The 20,222-nt window shown below is 30.6% G+C and overlaps 2 protein-coding genes across 6 annotated transcripts in view; one reads left to right on the top strand and one right to left on the bottom strand.

Annotated features, from left to right (window-relative positions):
* Pdfr (Pigment-dispersing factor receptor) overlaps nt 1-20,222 on the bottom strand; it is an 84,150-nt gene that overhangs the window by 10,979 nt on the left and 52,949 nt on the right. The gene's annotated exons all lie outside the window — the stretch shown is intronic.
* On the top strand, nt 4,802-20,082 carry LOC143180432 (sodium-coupled monocarboxylate transporter 1). 5 transcript variants are annotated; one of them, XM_076380156.1, is made up of 9 exons: nt 4,802-4,965; nt 15,222-15,564; nt 15,951-16,176; nt 16,249-16,316; nt 16,851-17,146; nt 17,997-18,215; nt 18,380-18,563; nt 18,688-18,975; nt 19,117-20,082. In XM_076380156.1, the coding sequence occupies exons 2-9, from the start codon at nt 15,232-15,234 to the stop codon at nt 19,360-19,362; spliced, it is 1,860 nt and encodes a 619-aa protein (XP_076236271.1). In that variant the 5' UTR covers nt 4,802-4,965; nt 15,222-15,231; the 3' UTR covers nt 19,363-20,082. The 5 variants fall into 5 exon arrangements, with proteins under 5 accessions (XP_076236271.1, XP_076236270.1, XP_076236268.1 ...); XM_076380155.1 differs by lacking the exon at nt 4,802-4,965 and adding an exon at nt 8,946-9,308; XM_076380153.1 differs by lacking the exon at nt 4,802-4,965 and adding an exon at nt 8,946-9,308 and having other exon boundaries at nt 14,795-15,564.

Genomic DNA, 20,222 nt, shown 5'->3' with positions numbered 1-20,222 from the left:
GCGAAACGATTAAGCAAAATGAATGAGAATTTATCATCTTGAATAGTAGAGTGGCTTAGAAGACAACTGAAACTACGGAATCGGATAGATCTCTATTATAGCTTTTTATTTCTAATCATTTACTCTAATTATTACTTTTCCGTTCTATTAATATCTCATATTATTATCAGTAATATTTCTAGCAATGCGTATTAGTGTAATTGCTATTTTTAAATACTTTCGAAGAATAAAAAGGCTTGCAAATATTTAAGAATTTCATAGTATCATAAATTTATGAGAAATTGAATACGGTGCGAATTTATTGATGTGTATGGAAATGGGAAACTAAGAAGTAACTTCAAACGAAGTTTTTGCTGATAAAAGAAAGAAGGACAAACCAAGGTGCTTCTAAGGAGCACCAACCAACTCAGATTAAACTACTACTGGCCAGTTAAAACCAGTTTCAATTTGTCTGTGTCCAGCGCTTCGATCGACACGGATTATTTTTAATTATTTTTCTAGCGATCCTCGTGCGCGGTTTTCCACATCACCAATGGGCAATTAATCTATTAAGAAATCTAACTCACGTTTCTTATTCTAGGTGTTGATTATCTTGATGCTCTTTAACTTCCCGAAGATAGAGTTTCTGTGTGAGTAATGGACCAATTGATTGTACTACTAAAACGTTTGTCATGAGGTCCGAATTGGTAAAAACGTATCTACAACAATGTGAACCCTTTACAATATTATGTCACTTCTTATGATTTTAGACAGAAGCAAAGATTTTAGATATAATTTTATGTAATTTTAATTTGTTTTTTGAGTAATGTCTTCGATATCTTAATTTAGCATTACTGTATAATTTCAATTTTATTTAATTTTTATATACATCTTAAAATTTCTTGCTACAATATTTATTATAAATTTTATTCATTCTATAAACTGATATCATTTCTTTCCACTCGATTCTATTAATTTTTCTAAGCTTCATGCCCTGTATTCTTTCCCTCGTATCATTTTTCTTTCACTTGATTCCATTAATTTTTCTAAGCTTCATTCTCTCTATTCTTCCCCTCCTATCTCTTCCTCTTTCTCTCTCTTTGACCTTATATAATACAGGATTTTCTATTTTGGTATCCTTTGAGTTTCGGAGTTGTGGGTTCCGCTACCTTGAATTTGCAGCATTATGGAAATGGAAGCAGAATTGCGTAGAAAAATAACCCAGAAGGGCTTGATCTTCGATCACGTATTTTGACTAGATGCAGATTGGTGAAGTTCAAAGGAACTTTTGAATTCGAATATAAGAGAAGGTTGTTGAGACAATGTACGAGTGTCCGTGTGTGATTGAAGTATAGAGTTCATGAAGTGTTAACGTACAAGGGTAAACGATTGCTCATATTGTCAGTTTTTGGAAAATACGTTTATTTAGAAAAAGGTGAGGATTTTGTATTTGTTTAAATTCCTCTTGAGTTGAGTAGTTGGATGGTTTAAGTAAAAAGACTGCTCAAATATATTCAAGGAAATAGAACTTCAACGTTTTATAATGTAATCCATAGGATTTTCCACTTAAATCATTTCATGTGGTTTCACCAAACTTAGTAGGTATTAAAGAAATATATTAAGTAAATATTGATTTATAGAGTAGAAGGCAGTCAAAATATTTTCGTCAATACTCTACGGGGATTTCAATGGAAACAATATTCTTTAATGGAATCATGTAGTTTTTACTTAGACAGACCTATGGCTTACAAAAAGATAAGTTCAATGACTTCCAATACGTGGGCCATTCAAGGTTGTTTAAGCTCATTTGACACTATCGAATTCTGGGTATCATGAAATGGCCAGATTTTGTTTTCCAGTCGGTATTAATCCTTTAGGTGAAAAATAACAAATCATATTCATATTTATACAATTAATTTGTATAAAATATATCTTACTTTTATTTATGACAACTGTGTGCACAAAACTACGGCAAAATTAAATGTCTGAGTAAGGATATACGTTTAGATGAAAATAAATCGTAAGGTAAGAGTTTAAACTATTTTAAATTGAGTTTTCCATTCAGAGAAGAGGGAGTTCACGTCCCTGTGCATGGAATGATCGCAATGTCATTTTCGAATAACTTCTTCCGCTTTCATTTAAAATCAAAATTGAGAATTTCGGTAAACATGTAATCTGATATTGCAGAAGATTAGATATATTGTAAGAAATCAGTTGATATGAATCACAAGTACTATAATTCGTAATGGAAAGTTCCAAAATGCTTAATTTGTGTTTACAAACATCAATGTCAACGTCTAGCATCAAGCTTAGATATGTGCTTGACTACACATTCGCGGTAGTGGTCTCTTGCAATAGGGAAAGCCTAAGATAATTCGTAAGCAGATTTGGGAATTTTATATCTGCAATTTGATACTGCCAAACGACCTCGAACTGTCTACAAGTTACAGGTTTCTGAACTCTTTTTAATAGAATACCTATAGGTACATATCTGATGAAGTCAAAAATTTATGATTTCATTAATAGAACAAAAGAAAAACAACGGGAAAATAGAGCTGAGCTTGAAATTTTAGTAACGTCTTCATTTATAAGAAAAGCATATTGTTTGTAAAATATTTTTTCCCGCAACGTAAATATCCCAATACCTGAATGTTTAAGATGTCAAATGTCCTATATGTTAGTAAAAAATCTAAATATGCATGTTCTGATACTCGAATTATGACGCCCCACTAGTTGAATATGCTATTTTATGATACTATTCGTTATTTATGATTACATCAGAATTTAAGCCTAAATTGAAATAATCGGCTACTAGGTCGTTTACCTTACTAACTAAATTTTTCTATTTTTAATGGATTTAGATCCAATTATTCTTTAAAAAGAATATGGATCATTTGTTAAAAAAGATGCTCTTCTACAAGAAGAAACAAATTTTGCGAAGTGTCGACATCTTGCTTAAGGTACTTACATATGCATTAATTTAGTAAAGAATAGAGCAATTTGCTTAACCCCACATGAGTCATCACGTTCTGCGTAAAATTAACATAATCAATAGAAGGAGGAATTTCATTGAATCATGTTATGTCATAAATAATGTGAGATATCTGGTTTCTTCGTACTTCACCATCTCTTTGCTTTCACACATGTACAGAAAAAACACGTCATATGTGCAGCATCATAAACCAGTTCTAAGCTTTCAATTATGTAATTGCTTATAATTTATGCTCGTCAACGTTTGAGCGCAGTACACGTTGGTTAAATATATTGTACTTAATATTTCGGAAAAATCTTTTTTTTTTTCATTTTCTAATCTTTAAATGATTTGAGACTTTAATAGAAATTTAATTTTTATGAACATACAATTTCTTTATCATTAAAGTGATCATATCTAAATTACCTTTTTACTGTGATCTTTCAAACTTTCAAACATATTAACAGTATGACATTGATTACCAGATTTCAAGTCTTTTCGTAATGTTCCTCGGTCTTTACATAAATATTACAATAGAATTGAAAAATAATACTTCCATTTTGTGAATATATAAGCTAGCGTTTCTCATAATTTAGCTCCTCTATTTTATATTGTTGTTTTAAATTTTTTCATTAAATAGATTGATCAAAAGGAGTTACAGACAAGAGTTAACTACTCTTGAGAAATTTCTGTGTCACTTCCGGAACCGTGATGTCGTTTAACGTATAGTACCATGTGTGTATACATAAACTATTACATCCAAGAAATGCAATTAAATGATAACTTAAACGTTACAAGAAAGGAATGGACTCCGTGTTCATTAATCATAAGAATATGATATCTACAAAATAATGCACAGTAGACCATATAGTGTCAGACAATTGATTGTATTCCTTCACTTTTAATTTGTCACTTAAATTATACTTTCGTTTCGAGCTTTTCAGATGTTTTACTTGATTCCGTGCGAATATCCATATAACACGCTGAGTGCTATGCGGAATTTATTAAAAATTATTTCAAAATGGCTGTGATTTTAACCTAACACTTTAACCTTGTATTATTTTTAATTCATTTTTATATTTATTCTATAATGCCCCCCTTCTTCTAATAGCTATAGATGTAATTTTTTATTAACTCATTAAAGTCCAAAGTTTCGTTTCACTTACAATTTTTGTTGAGATTTCAAAGATTACCTTAATATTTTTTCGTTACCATTTCTCCTTTCTACGTTAGATCTTACAATATTTTGGAAATTGAAAAAATTGAAGTATTTATAACTCTAAAGTACATTAATTTTTTGTAAACCATAGGCTTTGTGAATATATTTTTCATTTAGTGGACGTTTATATAAGTATCTATTATTGTAAAATATTTGTTTTTCGTGTCATCAAACTAAGGCATAAGATGTATAATGTATAGAAAGTGTAGGTATATTTATGTTTTTTAATAAGTTTGCATTTACGTAACTTTGGGGCTTAATGGATGTTATTATTAATCATTAATAATTGAGTATGTTAATGATATTCACAATCATGTAAAAATTGTGAACCGTACATGGGTAATATAGCAGTCAACGTGTGAAAGAAATCATTTTTGTGGAAGTACTGCAAATATTTTTCTAAAGAACCTGTCTGAGAATTTTAGGCCATGTAGAATTTATCATATAACATAGCGAAAGTGATCAAGGAGTCAAATGATGCCATCGGAGAAGCAGGACTTTAAAGAAATACGATAGTCAAGTACTGTTTGCTTACAACCCCGTAAGCTGTAACCGGTTAGATCTTGCTTTAACTGCTCGTTTCTGAATCCTCAAACGGATTTTATATGTACTGCGATTTGTGGCACGATTTTTCGCATTCGAATGTTCGGGTGGCGGGATATCAGCTTCCCTTAATGTAAGCCAGTACTACAGTCGCTACTGTCAGATTCTTCAGCTTCTTATTGTTTGGTAGAGATGGTGGAACATAGGAAACGAAATTCGCTGGTGTTAAAAAAAAGAAAACGCAAAGATGAAGGTAAAAATTATTCAATTTCGAATCTAACGTTCTTTCTTCTTTATATAATACGTATTAATTTTCTTTTTTTCTTTATAAACACTGGTTTTCATGTTCGTGTTTCTTTCAATATGTTTATATAAATATTTTTTGCACATATTTTACAGTTTATTTTCTTTTCTTCTTGTTCTTTTATAATTATATTTACTTCTTCTAATAGATCCTTCAAGAGATCAGTTTCCATCCAGTGGTGAAGTTTCATAAATATATTTCTCTTTAATGAAGTGAGACATTTCCTTTGTGGTTTTCCAGCATTTATTTTTTTTCTTTTCTTCATACTTCTAATACATCTAATTTTCTTCATTCTCGGTTCTTCTGTGGCTCTAGCAGTAATTTATGTTCGCTAGTTCAATCAGATAAACATTGTAATATATATTGCAATTATAAATTCAATAGGCGCAACAGGTATTGCAAATTGAATCCTGTACACAATAAATAAACCAATAATTCATTAATACATATAATAGTTTCCTTATGGAAACGTTGTCGTTTACATACATTTGAAATTCATTATGACTTCTTGTCATGTACAATTTTTTTCTTTTCTAGTTAATTGACACAAATTAATTTGCACCATTAATTGCAAAAGACATAGGGTGTACTATTGAGATTTAAAGTTATAGTAGAACATTTTTATTTAGATTTCTATTATCCGAATATGGTACTATATAAGCAGTGTTTTATTTGAACATTCAATTAATTGTTATCTGTTTGTTTACAATTAATTAAAATAACTATTGGAACGAAATTGACGAAAAAATAATATTACTTTGATAAAACTTGTCTAATAAGTAATAAAAGTGTATGTGGTGTGATATGTTCTTTCACTTAATAATGAAATGTGAACATAAACGCAATATCTCTTATGATAGCGTTTAAGGTGTTTGACAAGAGAGTGACAATGTGAGGCATGACAAACTACTTTCAGTCAATATATTTTGTTAACATTTTTATGCAATTTGGTTATAAAAAATATAAATATTATAAATCTTTAACCAAATCATGGTTTATGTTATCGGTCTTTGTTTTTGATGCTAATGTTTGAATTATTTTTCATATGCAGACATACAAATCAATTTTATAAAGTAAATGTTCCACTATATGAAAATCCACTTATATGTACTTCTCACATTTTTCTATTATCGGGTCAATACATCGCAAAAGCCAGAAAAATAAGCTGTATAATTCTTTTGGGAAAAAAGTACCTCTTATGATAAACTTTTTGTTTAGTACTTTAATAATCTGTACAAGTAACAAAGTTATATATATGAATTTTTAAAGTAGAAGTTTTTTGCTATAGTAAAAATAATTTAATTTAAATTAGAAAGCAGCCTATCATGCTACAGATAATACATTTGCTCTAAATATGTATGTCGAATCTGAAGACTCTCAAAAACATGAATGTTATTTCAATTGCTATTTTGTTGTTAATTGGCTAGTTTTATACGATATACAGAACTGCCGGTAGACTCACACAGTATTTTTCACCCTTTCGCAAGGAAATTTAATAAATGTGTGTGAAATTAGTTTTCTTTAACTGTAATACGTGTATGGAGGATATTTTGTATCGGGTGACAGTAATAAACCTCTGTACTAATTTTAATTGCTCCTAATTTCAATTTTATTTTAATAATGAACTTCTATATCCATCTTAATCTTGAACCATCTCAGTGACTTTTATACTAACTAGAAGGGTTTTAATGTTATTTTATACATAAGTGATTTATTACTGTCACAAACATTTTTTAATAAGACAGTAGAGCCTTTCGTATTTGAATGAATGTGAAAACAAAAGTGATCGGGTAAGGAAATTTTCGGAAAATAGAACAATCATTTTTCTGATATTAAACTTTATTTACTCAAATAGAAATCAGCAAAATTAACAGCCTCTGCAATTTTTTTAGAGATTTCATATCTTTTTAACTTTTAAATTACATAGATTTTTTAACATCAGTAATTCTGTAAAGTTACATTTTTTTCATACCTTAATTCATTGAAGCCCTTTTTTAAATAGTTCGAACGCTGAGAAGGCACATTACTGTTTTGATTTACGTAAAAAAAGAGTGATCAAATTTTGAATAATTCCGGCACCTGAAATATTGTTAATGCATTAGTCCTCAGGTTCCAAGGAATCGCAAATCTAGAATTGTTTATTTCCAATATGATGGGAAAGTTATTAAAAATATAGATTGTAATTGAAGTAGAAGATGTATCAAGTGAAAAATTGAAAAGGTTAAATTCAAACGATTATAATTTGGAAACAAGTATATTCATACATTATTTCGTAGGTAAAGGTCGAAATTCATATTGTATTTATATTATATTTATATTGTAAAAATAAACTGACAAAAATATAAATTGATACTCATAAAAAGCGATAAATATAACATGTACTATAACTCAAATGTGAAATGCCGATTTGAAAACTTCATATCTAAATCTCTTGAAAACAATGTATTTTCACAAAAAATATTGGTTACAAAGTTTCACGGTTTCAAGGGAGAAATACAACAATTCTATGTATTTATTGTTTATTTGTTAGGCATCTTCAAGATTAACTTTGTTTTTTTCAAATAGAAACCTGCATTTCTATTTGCAGATTCTTATTTTACAAATCTTTTGTATGACACATTTTTTTATTAGACTCTGTCAGTTTGTTTTCACATGTGATATAAACATCGACATTTGCATATAAAACAGTGTTCGAATTTTTGCATTTCATGCATTTATTTCGAAGTTATTGAAATTAACAGTTTTCAATTTTTCGCTTGGTACACCTTCTACTTCATCTTCTTTTTTAATAACTTTTCCATTATATTGGGGGTAAATAATTGTGAGTTTACGATTTCTTGGAACTTAAGAAGTAATGCCTTCTCTGTATTTTATGTGCCGGAGATATCCAAAATGTTGTCATTTTTTAACATCCTCCTTTATATGCAGACTAAGAGATAGAAGTAAAGTGATTGGAAGACATTTTGTTCACACATCAGAGTATTCGAATTATGGAGATTCAGATATGATGGGTTTTACTGTGTATTAAAATAACATTTATCGTATCTTATATGAGGATGGAGCAGCACGTGTATGAACGTGTCTTTCGAAAAAAAATCGTATCGTCGTTATGTTCGCGTTACTGGCATAACAGCAGGAGAAAAATATTCGCAAAGATTTCTAATTAACGCAAAGAAGTCAATGTCTTAAACCTCACGTAGTATAATAACCTTTTAATTCGAATATCTAATCAATATTCTACCGTACTTTACAATTTGCAATCTTTTCCTGATTTTGAACATGAAACATTACCGAAACTTCTAGTGCGTTTACTATTTCTTTCCATCTAATTTTGTAAGTGATTTTCAATTGAATTCAGTAATTTAATACACGAAATTTGATTACAGTCCCTTTAGTGAAATCGGGGCTTTTAAATTACAGAGCCCTCCTGATAACCGAAACGTGCCCTTCACTTCCACCTTTAATGCAATTTGGATCAATTAACTTCAAATGTAATTTCTAAGGATTCAATTATTTCACTTTGACACCCAAAATTTTTGCTAGAACATAGTTAAAAGCAGAGCTTCTTATTCTACTTCAGAATACTTTCGTGGTCCTTTTTGCTTCTCCGTTTCAATTTAAACTAATTGAATTTAATCAATTTTAAATTTAATTCTCGACCACGAAACTGATCTACATTGATGCCTAAATTAAAATCAAAGACTGCTATGACCAAAGTTCATCCGAGAATCTCCTAATAATCTCTCAAACTCCGTTTCCAATCCCGAGCGACCATATTCCAGAAACAGTAGGAGTCATCGTTCGATTTTTTCTGCGTAATTGTTGCCGAAGTATCGCGTAATTATTGTTGTTGTTTCCGTAAGTCCGCGGAATGGAAGAAACAGGCGGCCTGGAAGGGGATGGTTCGTATAAATGGGCATATGTGACAATTAAAACCGACAGTCTCAAATCGTTCTCCGCTTAATCCGTCGTTGCCTGTTCTAAAGCGAGAAACGTGATACTCGAGTCTTCTAATTAATTAATCGCTGCCTGCCCGTTCTTGTTGTTGGTCTTCTTTAATCTAAGCAAAGTGTTCCTCTTTGAGGAAAGTTTTCGCGCTTAAATTCAAGCATACATGCGTTACATCAGGAAGACCAGCAAGATCATTCAACTGCAATTTCGCACGTTTTTATTGGCCTTCCGGGACCAATAGTATAGACAGGACATTCTCCCTTTTCAACCACATTCTTCTCTTTCTTTTTCTTCTCTTCATAGAAGAAAATCGGATTATTCGAAGACTTAAAGCTGAAGAGGTAAGACATCTCTTCTTGCTAACAATAGTTGATATTTATTTAAAGGCAGTTTAAATGTATTGTATATATATATTTGAATGGCTGAAATATATAGCAGTGAAATAATTTTACCTTTTCCTTCAATGTATAAAAATTTCTCGCATTGATGAAGATATGTTTAGCTAATAATACATTACATTCTGGTCATTAAATGACGTAAATTTCCTAGTTAGATAGAAAAAGGATGGATAAAAAATGTTATATATTTAGAAAGTTTCATTTTAAATCTCTGAAATAAATAAGCTTCTCTGCCGAGGCTATAATTACTTAGTCAAGACTAAAATTCGTAAATTATAATTATTATTCGAGCTTCATAAAAGTCAAATAAAAGTGAGATAATTTAAGGGATAGCTTCTTCAACTGTAAGGGCAATAAAGATAGTAAACTTTTGAGTTAGAAATTATAAACAGAAAGAATCAACAATAGGCACTAAGTATTCTAAGTTCTGTAAACAAATTCCAATAGAAACTATGAATTCTCTGCCCAAGCTTATAACAACCTAGTTAAAGATATAATTTTTAAGTCATAATTTTTATTTCAATAATAATTATTCCTACTTTTAATACCTTAAACTCGCACTGAAAATGAAAATTCAGTATTTAAAACGCATTTGTCAACGTATAATTACACGCCTAATATCCCTATCAGCGATCTAAGTCTCGTAACTTGTATCCTGTATCAACCCATCCATATCTTATTAAGATTCATAACCGTGTCAGTCTCAATGAAAGCCAGAGACAATGAGGAAAATAAATAACTTTGCACTACTTTGTCCCTCAATGTCCCATAGTAGGTAATTTTTTCATGGATTCTTGGTTTCAATTGCAATTATATGATGCTGACTTTATGTTTCCGCCTGTCAGATTCCAAACAGATCACAATTGTACGTCGAGTTCTGTGCTGTATTGAAATTCTCCAGGGAATTGCACCTGTCCGATGTACTATACATCAACATTGCTTTATGATGTCATAATTTGAAGAGTTCACTGTTCTTTCAAATAACAAAGCATTCTTCTTGATTTTAGAAATCACTGAACTAAATGAAAAATTTATATTTTAAAAGTAAAATACGTATAGTGAACCTGTTTTCGTGCATTCAAATCATTAGTTAACCATAAAAATTAGTGTTAATGTATCTTTTCCTTTTATTTGTCTCATTGATAATTGTTACGTTTATCTCTTGCACATTTTTAAAAATTTTGCCACAGAAAATAAAATATCCTTAAAATCGAACATGAAATGTGCATTTAATAAATCTTCGTGAAAAAATGTATCAGTTAATTGCATATTTAGTTTAATTTATTTCAGTTAGCTTAAAAAAAATACAAATATTCTTCAACGGTATAATAGAATCGCTATAGTTAATTCAGACGTATTTTTTTCATATTTTGTCTTATTAGCGCTGAGTGCGCTTAGTATACATATAAAAGAAACATAATACATAAGACAAAATAGTTAAGGTGAAAATAAATTAATAAACTCAATCATCTGCATATTGCAATAAAAATCATGAAAATCTTAATTAAAATGTATCTACTAGGTTGGTATTTTGGTGTTAAAGGTGACAGAAGTTTAACACACCCCTTGCTTCACAGCAATGTTGGCTTAAAAAGAAACGCTTTCAAAAGGTGACTAACCGTTTAAAAGTTTTAAAAAATACTTTTTTCCTACATATTTACATAGATTGATGTTTTAAAAATATTTTAAAATAAGTTCTGTAAAGAAATTGGAAAAATTAACAGAGTTATAGGATTTTGAACGGAACGATACAGGTAGTTTAACAGCTTCTCCAAGAAGTTAAAATCCATTTTTCTCAAAACTACATTTTTTAATACGGTGGCTCGAATAACGTAGACTAGTACAAATTTTGTGTATAGGTCCATCATAAGCTTCTGCATCTGACAACGGAAGCTTTTCTTCCCATATGATTTATTGATTTCTCGTTTCTCAGTTATACAGAAGAAAGAAAAGTGAGTTTTCTTCTGAAATAACCGTACATTTTTTTTAGCATATTCCTTTATTTATTAAAATTTTGAAAATTCTCTTAAATACCAACTAGTTATTAAGATGTTTAATACAGCACATTTTTATTTTTTTTATTTCTGACATGTTATAGAGACATTTTCTGGGCCATTTTATAGAAAAAAGAGCATCAGAAAAACCTGTGTAATTTATGAAGATATACCTTTTTAGCCCAAGCTTTTTTTCGAAATAGTTCTTTTAAATAGATAAAACGAAATCAAAAGAAAAAATATATATCAAGCTGTTGAGCTGTAATAACATGAAGAACGTGTATGTATCCTTCGGAGGTTTAAACGGTTATTCCCCCATAAATTGAAAGAATTAAAACGTGTGTCATCTAGCTTTACTTCATGACATCATCTTGGTCTCGTGGCAAAGGGTCAAGCAGGTGATTACGATGAAGAAAACTGATGACAGAACTCCTGGGACATCTCTTCGTTAGGTCATTCGCGCATAAAGGACGTTTCGATATAGAAACCGGTTTCAACCAGACCGTACTGGACTTGATGACGATTGAAGATCATTGACGTGTGTAATGCTTACAAAATACAATGCAACAAAAATGTTTATGAATTCCACAATCGATTATAACGTGTCTTTCGGGTCTTATCCTCATGGTTTCTCTGATTTCGAACGTTGCTTTGTAAAAACGATAAAATAAGGAGCGAATACGAAGCTAAAGCTTTGTTAAGGGATGTCCTGAAATAGATTAAATCTCTAATGAACATTTAATGAACATGCTTCAGGAAATAGTTAATTTTTCAAGTAAATTACAACGTTTGTATTTGTTTTCTACATGGAAACATTGAATCATGAGTTTCACCATTTTCTACCATTGTTATAGACCCTTCAGGACCACACGTTGACAAGTACTTAAAAGGTATAATACGCGTGACAGACTAATACATAATTTCCAAAAATAGTACACTGCATTTTTATATTTCTTTTTTTTTAATCTTGTTTTGAAAGTTGCATCAATCCAAAAGGGTTATTCGTAACCACATTGATTATGTGTATAATAAGATCTAATTTAAACACACACATAAGATTTCATTAGTTTAAATTAAATAATTTCACATGTTTCATCTTTATGAGCAACGTACAATAAACAGATTTTCTGGATAAAATATACATATTAACGTTTTTTTTTGAAGGTTGATAACATGTTTTCTCGAATAAAGGAATAGAAACTGCATAGCTATTAGTTAGAAGGATAAATATAGTAGTGTACACCTAAATTCCACTAATAGAATCCCGCTACTTAATATCTCGAGATTAGTACAACCTAAATCTATTGAAACCTATATGAGCTCCAGATTTGTCCTGGAACAAAACCTCGACCGGTTGGGCGAGAATTACAATGCGGGCCCCCAACTCTATTGAAATTTAAGCGCGCACTACGATATACTAAATTGAAATTATTAAAGTAATTGACCCTTTGCACTTGTCTGGCGCCTCTAAGGGAACATTATGAAGATAAAATCGCAAATCTTCAAATACAAGGGGTTAAAGGTAGTTTTTGACAATAGGTACTTTTATTATTATTACTATTGGTATACTAGGCAAATTTGAGGTCTGGTAAGATTACGTGCGCAGGCCACAAGTTACCTAGTATACCTATACAAAGGGGTACACAACCCTTGGTAATATGCAAATGGTTCAAATGTAATAATATTACGAGGATATGTTACTAAAATTGAACAGAACTAACTGTTTTACTATAATAAGTCCGTGATCTGTTTTTTAAAGAAATGGCCCAGTTACCAGGAAAAGTCAATTTAAGTATTGTTAGCCCACTTGTATAAATGATCAATAGAGTAGCGCTACAAAAGTGGAGTTTTTTTAACAATAAATATCCTAGGTGGAGTATCTAATTTCCAAAGACTCTAGTTAGATAATTGGATAGTCGATCAAGTTATTTAGAATCTTGTAAATGAACATTAAGTCAGCTAAAGATCTACAAAGTTCAGAAGTATTGTATATAGGTATACACTAAGAGATTTGAGGATCATAGTCATGGAATAGGTTTTTTAGTTTTATAAGCGACAAAACGCAAAAATTTGCATTCTTTACATAGTATCGATAAAAATTCAATATTAAAGATTCCATAGAGCTGAACAGTAACTAAGGTATAGACACAGGGTAAGGATACCAATTATTATCTATGTATGTACTGCTTGATTCTTGTGCCACTTATTTATTTCCACATCTAACAAGCTGTAACAGCTTTAATAGTGCTTCATCTTATTATATGTGAAAGAAAGTGCGCAGGCACAGTAATCGGCCAGCGTACAGATTGATACTTTTACCCCATTATGTACCTATGTTCAACAGTTCAATGAATTTTTTAGTTCACACTATTATTCCTGTTGTCTATTGGTCAAAGTTTTCACAGTAATTTCATACCATTCATTATGAACGGTAGTTAAAAACAAACATCTTATACTGGAACATTGAAATTTATCATTATACAACCGATAGCAAAATTATATGTTCGTCTTCCTTGTTTTCGCTCTTTGTTAGAAAAAGGTTTCAGGTGTGAGGGTCAAATCTTAACAAAAATAAGAAAAAACGAAATACAATATTAAAATGATTTCAGCTTCGAGAGTCGGCCATCACTGGTTAAAAAATTCGCGCAAGTTTCAAAGTAGTACGAATCATGAAAAAAAGTAAAAATAATTTGAAAATTGATAGTTTTTTCCTTACTTTCTCTTCTCTACAACTAAGTAAGCAAAATTATTTTTCACTTAAAAAGAAAAAAATTACTTTTACCGGAAAAATTACTTTTTCCATCCCTACTATCTGCCTTCGAATCATCTGGTTTCAGCCAGTGTTAACCAGACTCCTTAATGACTATCGAATGTCGATGTTAATAGCCACAATGTCGATATAAATTCTAAACAATTCTATCCAATGACGTACCACGATACTCAATGATCGTGTTGAAGAAGATAGAGAATAACGTGTTACACTTTTGCTTATATAAGGAAGAAACAGTTAACACATCAGATAATATGTATGTCTATCCAGTGTTTCTAGATTGAATCGATTAATGAATACGACTGTGTTTGGCACCAGCCATATATGTTTAGAAGGGAAGGCGATCACTGGGAATAGAATTTTTGAGATGATAATCTTTGAAATTAGAATCAAAAAGGAAACACAATATAATTTTGGGAGGAATTTTGTCAAATTCAGTATTTCTTTAAAATTGTTTATTAGGAAAACAAAATTTTTAGATGATTATGTTATGTAAGCGTAAGATGATTCCAAAACCAGAAACGAGATAAAGAGTTGATCTTACATGCATGTTTCACGTGATCCTATATCCACATGGAATATTCGATCAAATATCAATCAATGCAATTCAAGGACGTTGAATGTCAAGTACAACTTCTGTGAATTGTTTTTCAATTATTTTTCAGGGTGATGAAGAATTCGTCTCTTATCTACTATCATTATACTAGTATTGTTCCATGTTTTAAAGTTATACAGTTTAGAACAAAGTGTTTAATATGGAAAATGAAGAAATATATAAAAATATGCTTAATTTAAAAAAAAAAGAAAAAAAACAAAATACGTAAGAATGCCCTGAAGTATTGAAAAAAAGTGTATGAGAAAAAAATCTTTTAAGAAACACGCGAAAGTATTAATAATTTTTACAAGCAGGAATTCATAGAAATGTTCCAGTATGTATAAAAACTAATGACAAAACTATATGACAACATTCATAACATCTTTATTCTTTTCAAAACTTTTTATAGCATAACAATAAAAAGGATGGTAACTTCTCTCAAACCAAACTTAACAAAGGAAAGGAAAACTAATGTATAAAATAATTTTTGTTTTCAGCTCCCGGAAAATGCAATCACGACTTTTCGTACTCTTCTTTTTCCTGGCTGTGTCCTCTGCAGAGCAGCGGCCATTTGAAAACGTTAATCCAGAATGCATGAAAGAACATCCAGTCTTGCTACATTATTTTTCTTGGGCCGATTACATGGTACTCGCTGCCATGTTAATCATTTCGTGCATGATAGGCACTTTTTATGGTTGCTTTGCGAAGGAGCAGGAAACCAGCCAGGATTTTCTGCTCGGTGGTTCGAACATGGGAACAGTTCCTATGGCGATGTCTTTGGCCGCCAGCTTCATTACAGCTATTGAGCTTTTAGGAAATCCTGCCGAGATGTATGAACAAGTATGTTCTTCTATCTTCTTCTGTTTAAAATACAAGAAATACTCTCATACTAGGAAAATAAAATATTATCTTAACTCTTAATTGGTGCAACATTAATGTAATAATAGAGATATTGTAATGAATTCATTGACACCATTATAAAAAATTATTTAATGTAACATAGTTACGTAGTGTTATAGTATCTCTATCAGTTGATAATTAAAATATTCAATAATTCAAAACTGCAATCATTTTTTCTACCTTCTTAGAGTATATATATCTTTTATCTTATTAATACAAATACAGTTTATTTTTTCGAATTTCTAAAAAATTAGATATTCTAATCATTTTTCATATTCTTGTACTTTAGAAGCAATGTATTAGACATTTAATAAACTGATTCACAGGGCACGCAATTCTGGATGACTTGTTTGACGTTCATCTTCGTCGTGCCGATTACCTCATATCTGTACCTGCCAGTTTACATGAAACTGAGGCTGACATCGAGCTACGAATATCTAAATCTTCGTTTCGATCGTCACTGCAGACTACTCGCAAGTGGATTGTACATGCTGCAAATGATTTTGTATACATCCGTTGCTGTGTACGCGCCAGCATTAGCTTTAAGTCATGGTACGTTAGATTTAACAAAATGTTCATCGATCATTCTGAATTTATTGTTTACTGACTTCTCTCTTTTTACAGTTACGGGCTTGAATACCTATATAGCCGTTACTCTAGTCTACGTAGTCTGCATTTTTTACGCCTCGCAGGTTTGTATTTTTCTTTGAAGTTTGGTTTATGTACTTGAAATGCTGATTGAAGAAGGTGGAAGGTTGTCCTTAACTGAACATCAAGGGTGAATGAATTTTGATATTTCACGGGTCCCAAAATTGTGAAGCCTGAATTAAACTCTTATTGCAGAATTATTTATATTAACTCAAATCTGGTATGATGTCATATGTTGGGATCTCTGCTATTCCATTAGACAAAATGATTTATAATAACATACTGAGAACTCGCAATTTTTCAATTTATCAATCACTGCAGATTACTCATGGACACTTTGTATTAAGCATTAGAAGTTGTATTAGTATAAATGTTGCGACTTTGTTATACCAGCTAAAGATTCAAATCAGTGACAGTCATAATATATTTCTCAATAGACAGATTTCAATAATTGAACAGTTCTAAAAATTCTTCAAATTTCATCTAAAGTTATTCCCTATTCTTAAATGTATTAGTGATACTATTTATATATATATGTTTTTCATCTAATTTCCTCTTTTCTTGCTTCTTTCCTTCAGGGTGGAATGAAAGCCGTCATAATGACGGACACTTTTCAAGCAGCAGTGCTTCTTGGATCTCTGTTCCTTATTGTTGGTTATGGTATCTTTTGGGGAGGTGGTATTTCCAAAATATGGGAAATAAATCAAAACTCTGGAAGAATGGAATTCTTCAACATGGATCCCAATCCAACTATTAGGCACAGTTTTTGGAGCGTGGTGATTGGTGGAACTATCTATTGGACCACCATGTTTTGCAGCAATCAGGCATCCGTCCAGAAATATCTTAGCGTAGAGACCATTGGTCAAGTTAGAACGTGAGTATCCTGAGAGTATTTCATCTAACAAAAGACATAATTTAACTGTCAGACACCGATTTTAGTGTGACTTTGCAAATCTGTAAAATAGTTAAACATATTCAACACGTATTTTATTTATCGGCAAACATCTATTTCTACGGGATGAAAATAGCGCTCGAAGTCGAGGATCAAAACTATAGTTTTCAAAATGTCTCGAAAACAATTTTCTATACACAAATCATTTAAATTATTAAATATCAATTTTTGAATAATAGATTTATATAATTATGTGAAGAAGTTTTCAAAATTTCAATTGTTGAATAAATACATTAAAAATAGACATTTTTTATACGTTTTTCTATATATTGAGCAGTTTTATTTTTTTTTGCAATCCTGAAATACAAATCTGAATATCCGTATTTTTTTTCTAGTCTACTGTCTATGTACAAGAATTTGCACAAAAATGACACAACAGTTTATGAAAGAAATGTATAAGAAATTACTGTTTTCTAATACATTTTTTAAACAATTAAAATTTTGAATATCTGTTAACGTAGCTAAATTTTGCAATTTAAAAGCAGTTTAAGTAATTTAGCAATTAGCAATTTAAACGACTTGTGTATACAAAATTATTTATGAGATATTGAGATTTAAGAGCTATTTTCCCCTTCTAAACATGGACGTTTGCCGATAAAGAAGATACGTGTCGAATAGTCTTGACTATGTTATAGATTTTTAAATTTTTATAAAAATTAGCGTCTGACACTTAGGCGATGTGTCCTTCGTAAGTGACTAAAGAAACTTTACATTACTTTTATGTTTTTTTTTTTTCAATATTTGATTACTGTAATCTTCTGTTTTGTTTCAGGGCATTGTGGGTATCTGCTATTGGCATGATTATTATCTACACTGTGAACTTTCTGACTGGTATGGTGCTTTATAGTACTTATAAAGACTGTGATCCTCTGTTAGCTACCTATATAAGTGGTCAGGACCAACTTCTGCCTCTATATGTGATGAATTTCATGGGTGATCTTAAGGGTATGCCCGGTTTCTTCGTTGCTGGCATCTTTGCCGCTTCTTTGGGGTATGTTGATTAAGTACTTCCCAGTTTTTATGTTTTTCCAAGTTTATAAACATAAATAATCATACCAAAGATTAAAATCAATATCATATTTTTTTTGAGAAATTCTTTGAAAAACTATCAGCTTCTAAAGTGTATTAATTGTATGACCTCTGTGGTACTTCTAGAACTGTGGCAAGTGCGTTGAATTCCTTGGCGGCGATTACCTGCGAAGATATTCTTCAAGGATTGTTTAGATTAGATATGTCAGCCGACAAAGGCGCGATGTACGCGAAGTGGATCAGCATCTTTTTCGGTGCCCTTAGTTTCGCTTTAGTCTTCATTGTAGAACGACTTGGGAGCGTTCTTCAAGTAATAACCTTTATCACTTAATTTGATATTTTTTCTTTGTGTAGTTTGAAAACTTTATTGAAGATTCTTGGTTACTCAATAATTTTTTTTCTTTTTAACACAACTTGTTTTAAAATTGTTATAGGTTGCTTTATCGTTCAATGGTATGGTCGGTGGAATCACCTTGGGACTATTCTCTCTAGGCATGTTCATACCATGGGCAAATGCTAGAGGAGCTAATGTAGGAGCTATAGTCAGTTTAATAGTTGTTTTATGGATTGGTCTGGGATCACAAATTGCTGCTCTTAATGGAAAAATACATTTGAGCAGCAAACCTCTATCAACTGATGCTTGTCCTTGTATTGCCAACACAACATATAATGGCGGACATGATTTCGTCAATGATGCTGATGATGTTTCATCAATATACAAGGTAAAACTTCTTTTTTTAAAATATTTGTAATCTCTTCACCTAAGAGCTATCAACAGTTTTTTCTTTTCTTACTTTCAATCTTTCAAATTTCAAATAATCACTAATATTTTACAGCACTAACACTGTATATAAATTTTATAGATTAGCTACCTGTGGTATAGTGCAATTGGTTGCATCCTGACATTGATAATAGGAGTGGCAGTTAGTTTCGTCACAGGCTTCCAGAATCCAGCTGATCTTGATCACGATCTTTTAAGCCCTCCAATAGCTTCTCTGTTTCGAATGCAAACTAAACCACGTATCAGCAATGTTCAAGGTATTACAAACTTTGGCCTGGAATTGGACGATGAGAAACTTCACGCGGAGAACAGTAAAAGTCTAAAATGAAAAGGAGATAAGCGCTGAAGAACTTTTGTTATGCACAAAAATGCAGTATTATAGAGAATTGTTCGAGTTTGTTCTAAAAACAAAACAATATCCTCAATTCTTTTAACTTATAATCACAGTTGAAAGATTACACTTAATTTTTTAATTTTATTTATATACACAAAAATTCTTTAACTTGTAAATAGACTGTACTTCTGCTTTAATTTACATTTACACATTATTTATTTTTTTTAAGTTTAAAAAAATTATTTCAGCTAGCAAAATTATTAAATTGTAAAAAATTTAATTTTTTGATCTAATTGCACTTGTACAAATTTGTCCACTTCTAAAGAAAATTTTGCGATTCTGTTTAAAGAATGTCTTATTTTCAAGAATATTTATTTTTTTAAATAAGTTTCCCTTAAGGACCTACTTTATTCATTGAAGAATGGTTCCTTTTATTTTTTTTAAATCATGGAAATGAATTACTCATTTCATTTGACTGCGGATGTGTACTTGTTTTTCATTGCATATACTTAAGTAGTTTGAAAGAAAGAAATGGAAGATAATTCAACATTACGATGCGCGGCCAGTTTAAAACACTGTGCCGCCCCGTTCTGTATCTTCACTGTATTTTATTTTTATTACTATTTTAAGTTTTTTCGTATTTAGTGAATATATTTGTACAAGTATTTGTATTTAAAATGAAAATATACAAGATAAGGAACTTTATCAAATTTATTACATGTATATTTTTGTTTCCCTTCGTATTACTTTTTTTAAGTTTTTAAAGATCTCTGTAATATGTATTCTCTGTAATTCGTATTATTATTGTCTAGTAAATAGACAAGTATAATTAAGTATAAAACAGTTCAAGAAAT

The sequence above is a fragment of the Calliopsis andreniformis genome, chromosome 6 (genome assembly GCF_051401765.1).
Source record: "Calliopsis andreniformis isolate RMS-2024a chromosome 6, iyCalAndr_principal, whole genome shotgun sequence".
Classification (NCBI taxonomy): Eukaryota; Metazoa; Arthropoda; class Insecta; order Hymenoptera; family Andrenidae; genus Calliopsis; species Calliopsis andreniformis.
The sequence above is the reverse complement of the archived record's forward strand: the minus strand, read 5'-3'. Positions and strand labels throughout refer to the sequence as shown.